Source organism: Psilocybe cubensis, chromosome 6 (genome assembly GCF_017499595.1).
Source record: "Psilocybe cubensis strain MGC-MH-2018 chromosome 6, whole genome shotgun sequence".
NCBI lineage: Eukaryota > Fungi > Basidiomycota > Agaricomycetes > Agaricales > Agrocybaceae > Psilocybe > Psilocybe cubensis.
This window is the reverse complement of record NC_063004.1, coordinates 3,513,697-3,521,183: the sequence shown is the minus strand read 5'-3', so window position 1 is coordinate 3,521,183 and position 7,487 is coordinate 3,513,697. Positions and strand designations below refer to the sequence as shown.

At 46.8% G+C, this 7,487-nt stretch overlaps 2 protein-coding genes across 2 annotated transcripts; one reads left to right on the top strand and one right to left on the bottom strand.

Moving 5' to 3' along the window:
• Positions 1-1,763: 1,763 nt before the first annotated feature.
• On the top strand, positions 1,764-3,039 carry JR316_0007566 (uncharacterized protein; the record flags this gene model as incomplete). Its single annotated transcript, XM_047893302.1, has 3 exons — positions 1,764-2,518; positions 2,575-2,716; positions 2,953-3,039. The coding sequence occupies 3 exons, from the start codon at positions 1,764-1,766 to the stop codon at positions 3,037-3,039; spliced, it is 984 nt and encodes a 327-aa protein (XP_047748584.1).
• Positions 3,040-5,964: 2,925 nt separating this feature from the next.
• On the bottom strand, positions 5,965-6,288 carry JR316_0007565 (uncharacterized protein; the record flags this gene model as incomplete). Its single annotated transcript, XM_047893301.1, has 2 exons — positions 5,965-6,130; positions 6,236-6,288. The coding sequence occupies 2 exons, from the start codon at positions 6,286-6,288 to the stop codon at positions 5,965-5,967; spliced, it is 219 nt and encodes a 72-aa protein (XP_047748583.1).
• Between the last annotated feature and the right edge of the window lie 1,199 nt (positions 6,289-7,487).

The following is a 7,487-nucleotide window of genomic DNA, read 5'->3' as shown; positions in this document are numbered from 1 at the left end:
GTCTTGCACGCCGGCCTCGACATCTCAGAAGTCATCGAGAAGTCCCCGCAAACCTCGGTGATTTCATGTGTCATTCCGTAGGTGAAGGAATATATGCAGTAGGGCTGTGATTGAGGTCAAGCAAACGACGAAATATGGGCGGTGCAGGGGTGATGAGTGCTAGGCGCGGGGACCCTATCAAAGCACAGTGAGTCTTTCACATAAACCTACCAAATTCTCATTCTCCTGTCCCTCTATCCCTGCTTCCGCTCGGCATCAAAGTCCTCAATTACTGGATGGGTATCGCATTGGCTTGCCCATTCGAAATTCGGTTTCTATATTGCTCATGTTTGAACCGACCCATGAGCAAGCCATGTACAAGTCCTTGTTTCCAGTGACCTGGAGTAGGTTCTGTATGCTGTTGGTATACTGTATCTGCGTCTGATAATCCCCCTGCAGAGGCTCTTTCCATGCCCGGGACTAGATCAGGCAGAGCCACCGTCCACTATACTGGAGATACTGCACTACTCGTTCCGCAGGTCTGTTTGACCTTGCGATTTTTTAAACCCCCCTGCGCTATTGACATAATCACCAAAGACAGACAGAGACGGAATGATTGTTTCTACAAACGCAAAACACTGCCACGTACGTACTCAAAAGTCAACGTTGTGAGCCTACCATCGTTGATAAAACGTATCGCAGATTGGCCAAAAATGCGTCATGGAGACCGATAGTCATGGCAAAAATTTCCTCACCTCTGCAGAAAGTGGAATACCCGGGAATACTCAATGCCAAGTCAATACCAGCAACGCATCAGATGTCGGATTTGTAAGAGATTACACATTCCTTCAATAGCGAATCTTGCGGGTGCTAATGCTTCTACGATAGGGAGTCTTTAACGGGAATAAGGGTGATGTTGAGGCGGTTATAAAGTGGGATAAAGTCAGGTAGGTACAAATTCTACTGCAGGTATATGAATCTGCCTTTGAAATTCGCATCTGCTGGCAACCCTCTTTGCATGAACTCTGCGGCTCTCCATCAGGTCCACTGGCTTTATTGCGCTCACTGGCTCCATCCGCTCACTGGTTCTATTGAGCTCACCGTAATCCTCCTCTCTGGCATATGTTGACATCCACGACACTGTAAATACATGGGGGCGATATACACAACCTTGGTATACTAGTAAGTACTGTGTACATACATTTTATATGGTGTGATGCCTGCATCATTATCTCTCCAATGTACATGTACAATTATGATGTGTGACGGGTTTAGTTTATGGCATTTTGCGCTTTCAGCTTTATCTTTTGCCGTATGTTTTCAAAGTGTTGTGGAGCATTGAGAGCAGACAAACACGTGCTATGAGCAGTGTGCTTGTACTGCGGATTGTTTGCGAAGTGATGTGAACCTCATACATTTCATTTCACTCTACACATCGTAGCTCGAACATACACAGTAACTCCTCCGTCGAGCGCAGCATCCAATTGGAACGATTAGGGTCCTAACTGATCACCGGATAACAACAACGCGGCGACTAAAGCTATGTATATTTCTTTTCCACGGAACTGGAATTCCGCGCCTTGAGGTTAGTTTTTTGATACCGAGGACATGCGATGTCTGGCAGGTTCTAATTCACATCTGCCACTGCCCCTTCATGGAAGAAACGTGCTGAGAAGTAGTTTGTAGGCCTATAATATGGAATGAACAATCATGTCTGATTCCCAAACACCCATAGCCTTACCTCTTTCTTACACTTTGTCCTTTCAATTTACAAGCACTTTGCAATGTCTACATTCAACGTCAACATCGTTCACGTTCACTCCTCCCAAACCGTTCCTGTTAGCACTCCCAGATCAGCTCAACCCGCTCGAAATTCTTCCGGTGCTGGTGCCCCACCATATGTAATGGAGCCACAGGCAACATCATCGTTGCACTATACCTCTGGACCTTGGACTGACATTTTGTCGTTGGTGGGACCTACCCCACGAGATCTCTTGGAGATATACTATGCAAAGTTTTCAAGTCATACCGTCGATGTTGGAAACGCGACACCAAACGTGGATTCCACAAGACTCTTCCGTTCGTCAGCGGATGTTGCAGTGATCAGTGGACTTCCACGAGGCAGAGATGAGTCCCAATATGACAGAAATATCACCAATGAGTCCGAGTCATCAAGTGTGGACCGTCTTGTACTGGATAGCCTGGCCACTGGAACGGTAGACCCAGCCGTTCTCATTCGCACGTCACGCCACTCCCGAGAGAATCATTCACAAGGCGTCATGCGGAGCCAGACAGCGGGAGCTTCTTCAAACAGACATCACCCGTACAACATGGAAAATAGGCCATCCAGGGTAGCCGTACCGAGCAACAGTCATAACGAACATGCAAATAATTTCTGTCGTCCATCCGGAGAGACAGAAATCGCACAAATAAATACTTTCCAGCACCGAGCACAACAACACCCCAGGCACGGCTCCGGGAATGATATTCCCGTTGAGCAGATGCCTCGACCGGTACCGAGCCCAAACGAAGATGGAAGGTACTTTGTGGATTTCTATCTCTCGATATCATGACACTGACAGATTTTTTATGCAGGGAGTCGGAGATGAGCGGGTCAACTGGAGATGGGGATAGTGGGGAGACTGAACAGAAGCCGCGAAAAATGCAGGGTCATAGAAGTGATAGAGACCCTTGGTTTAGAACCCGGGAGGAGATTTGCTCCCAGGGCAAGGCTGATGTAGGGCGAAGGAAGAGGCAAAAGCGACGATTGAAGTAGTGTGGATACAATTAAAATGAGTATCTTATCAGTCCATCGACTAGATCGATGGAGGCTAGATGAACATATTGTTTTTATCTTATCTCCTTTATTTTGAGTGATGAGCGTGAGAACATGAACGGGCAGACCTAGTCATGGTGCACAACTTGCAATATAAATTTTAACATACAAACTACAACACTACATTAGCTTGATAGAAAAAGTGGAGAAGAGTAATCGAGGCGAATGATACCGTCGCCGTCACCGCGGCCGTGCGGTGCTGTGGACGTGAAAGCGGAGTTTGAATGCGCTTGACAACAGCAAGGCCAAGCAACTCGCCGCGCTGCTCTGTGCTTTTACCTTTTGTCCACTGCCGTCCCCACTCAGTTCTTCACCAGCCACTCGAACGACGATTTGAAACAAAGAAAAGCTCGAAACGCAGTCAAAAAATGCAGGGGATGTGGTGGATTGCGAAGCAGGATGACTTTGGTGTGTTCCCGGCCTACCTAATTGACCTTGCAAACAACAAACCCAAATAAAAGCGACTTTCTCTCTTCCTCCACCTTGCCTCCACCCACCCGCACGATAATGACACTCAACACAGACCAAACCCATCGACCGTCGACGGAATTACTGAAAATATTTCCCATGTACCGAACTGATGTTGCTCCAATAGCGAATATGCGCATCAAGGCGTGCGAGCATGCAGGGGCAAGTTGGGAGAGTGCAAGCAAGGGTGCGGCCCAGGAACTAGGAAGCAGGTAAGTCTTTTAAATCATCTTCGAATCATTTCTTACACCCCCATATACTACATCTTCTATCCTCATATATCCCATCTCCTCACCCTGCCTCCCTGCCTCACAACTCGCTACGAACTCCTTTGCTGTATGCGCGCAAGCAGTGTCGCACAACCCTATGCTCTTAGGAACACAGGCACTACTGTTGAATATCCCGACTCTCTGTTGTATACCTGATTCTGTCCTGCGTAATCGACAACCAAAACCATGCGCTGCCACCAACGAGGAAGAGGCGGACGTCGGGAAAACGCAGATTATTCCTCCTTGTTCTGAACGCATTTCCATCTTATTCATGGGCAGGTCTGACTGTGGTGCATTCCGACGGGACCCGGGAGTCTATCCTGCGGGTACAGGAAGCCATATGAGGCCATAAAGTCTTGTTCGGTGGCGTTTGTATGGTTATCGATTCTACGATAGACGGCTGACTCGATGCTTTGGTGCATGCTGTTCTTGGCGTCTGGGAAATCATTCGGTGGTATTTCATTCCCTCTGGACTTCGCCACTGGTATTACCGTTTCTGCTTGCAGTGGTTCCGCTTTGGAGACACGTGGGTATCATGCTAGACGTGAAAAATGCGCATTTTGATATGGTCTCTACCTTGTTTCTTGTAGTTCTGGATATAGGGCATGTGTATATGCGCCTGATGCGTGTATTTTGGATCAATGGTGCCTGCTTTATGTTTGTTTCTTGCACAGTCTGTCAGTTCTCTTAGGATATAATCCGGCTCTTTGTATTCGTGTTGGTAGAGCGGCTCTTTTTGATGATCTACACCTAGTACGGCATCCAGAACAATGTCGAGACACCGTTGCTTCTCTCTCTTTAATTTCCTACGGAACGGACCGAAAACGCGTTCAACAGCAAGTACTTTACCTGTTCTGGCACCTGCAGATGTGCCGGCTTCAAGCCGACAGAAGATTCAGGTGTTACGTTTCTGTGATCAGAGAGTGTAGGTCGGTCGTATACGTCAACTGCTCGAGGGCTTTGTGGGTTCAGAGCGCGAGCACCCGTAAGCGTGGGGAAGATTCTGCGCAGGAGCGGTTGTTGGGGCCACCTCTGTTATAGTGGTACAGTTGACGGTGCGGCCTCCTCGAATATATTCTTGCTCGTCTTGAATTATCTCCCAAATCACCCAGCTTCGTTGTGTCGCTATCGTAATGAACCCGTACATTTGGGTGGTATTCCGTCAGGCTCTTACTGCTCTTCACTATGAATGGTCTAAGGTTCGACTTATACATGAACCGTGAGATAGTAATATCAACAGATATAAATATGATACCCCCTCGAACACATCGCCACATCCCCTGCATCTTTGTGTTTGTCTGCAAGTTCTGCCGACTTGAGCAGTAAGAAATGCGATAATGCATATTCACAATTTGACGCTGACTGTAACCGCATACCCGCAATGATCAACTGGACTTCAAATGTACATACAGCGACAAACAAAAAACCCATAGCAACTTCCAGATCGCATATAGGGTTTTCCACCATCGATGAACAGACATCTCCGTGAGACTGTGTTCAACCGATGCTGGAGTCTTCTTCACACCTTCAGCTTCGCCAGGATATTACGATGGAACCGTCTCCATCTTGCCCTTCTCAAAACTTCAAGAACATTCAATGTAAGAGCCGACGTACTCCATGTTTGTAACCTTAAGATAATGGTACACCCACTGCAAACAGTATCTCCAGTATTGGCATTGACGTTGTTTTCCTCAGTAGATCCCGGCTCTTCAGCTGCGCCATATCAACAGGTAGCATTTTCTGGGCTTCAAACTGCCCAATCGCCGCCCTTTAGGCGTCTTTATACAGACAGATGACCGCAGCTCAAGCCGGCGCCACCACGCTTCTTGGCTGGCGCTGTCTCACAGGGGCATGTGGTGGTGCTTGATCGTGAGCATCACCAAAAGAACGGGAAGCGTCCACATATGAGGCTTCAGGGTAGTGCTTGGGTTTGACACTATACAGGTAGCCAACATTAAGTGGTTATAATGCAATGAAAATGATACAAAAATGATATGAGCACCGTTTTTCTTTAAAGGGTGGGTGGGGACAGCATCAACGCTGGACAATTGTCACAGAATGAGATAAGAAATAAGATAACACTGTTGGTTGCACTCAGCTAGTATCTCCGAGATAAGAAGCGCAGTGACCATGGGACACTTGCTGCGAACGGCCTTTTGGTTCTAGTGGAAGATGGTTTGGTGCATCTCTCAGCACTCTTAGCTCATAACAGACTCAGCAGAGTTTGTATCACATCTAAAATATTTGAGGTACATGAATCCATAATAAGCTATATAGGCAATTATTTAGAAGGGAACATATAATCTTGAAAATCCAGCTATTTGATCTTCGTGACATCCAATCTCCAGGCCCCCCTGCGTCCTGCAATGTCTGAATGGTCAACACCATTCTTGCTCAGTCGTAAGGCCGAAGCTATAGATCGGATAGGGCCCCGCTGAAGAAATCGGAGTCTTTGCCATAATTGGCATACTGGTCCTTCTCCTTCAATTCTTCAGCGTCTGATATAGACTGTGACTCGGTCCCGGGTGAGTGTACAATTTTGGGGGTAAGTGATTGATGTGCGGAGGAGTACCAGTGACTAGAGGAAAGGAATATATCTGGAAGATTGTGTCGGATTGTACCCTATGTATCATAATAAACAATCATGAATAATAAAATATTTTGAATGAAATACGGGACTTACTCGCCATTCTTTACCAGTGATTTGGTTGTTTTCAACGCTGGGTACTTCTTCATTACCAATGATTCTATTTGGCTTAATGTTGCCCTATGCCCTTTAGTGCAACATATCACCAACATTATGGCCTCTGGTCTGGAATGAATACTCCAAGGGTCTGGGCCTTTTCCATGCGTCTTTCAGTTCAATGTTGTCCGCAATTCTGAGAATCGAACGAACGACCGTCTGTGTAACCTCGGCGGGTGTTAGCTCCCCGCTAGTGCGCTCAAAAATCAAAACACGTACTACAGAATCTCCCTGCCATGCATACCGCGCGAATGGCGCCCGCTCGATCGTCAGTCGGTGATCTTGCGTACTGTGGTGTAGCGATAGACAGATAAAGTTGAGGATGTACAAGTGCAACGCCAGAGCATCTAGATGGCATTTTTCATGAGGGAGCATTATGGGTGTGTAGCGTTAAAGAACAACAACGGGCGTAGATTGTGTGAATCCACACTTGGTTGCCTATTAATGAACAGAAACCTTTGATCTCGTCAGCTGCTTAGTGATCTCGAGAGCATCTCATTACAGGTATAAAAGCTCCTTATTGTTCATGCGCCATACGATAAGAAGATACTATAGCTCCCATAACATTTCTCCCACCATATCTTCTCGATCGTCCGCCACGGATGCATAACTTCGCATGGCTACAGAACCACGGGGCCCAATCGTGAACTCCATCGTCTAATATATTCCCAGACTGACTTGCTTCGGCTGAAGCAGTACTCATCATATCTATAAGCTGAACCTATGTCCGTGACGTGATTGGCAGCGGGGTGAACGCAATGTCCAATGCTCCCGGGAGATGCTCAAAAAACATGATTATTGGCACAGTGTATACTTATGCCTAGACAAGGCTTGCGTTTAGGTGGGTACGAGCTTGAAATTACTCGAATTAGCTGCCAGATTTGAACCATTTTTTCAAAATAGGCGGGAGGAAATGTGCGACATATCATCTCCATGGAAAGATAAGCCTACACGCGAGTATGGCCGCACACAAGCAGAGCCAACTCGGGAATTAGGCCAAATTGTGCAGACATAGAGCCTATAAATTCATATACGCTTCGCGGTTGCGCATATACACGAACCCAATACAAATTATGTGGGGTACAAGTGGTTTTGAAAGAAAACATTAACACATACATCACATCAACTGCATCAGGATCTTCGTGACCAGCATATAGCTGGGAAACGGAATGACTGAAGAGGCAGGTTCAGA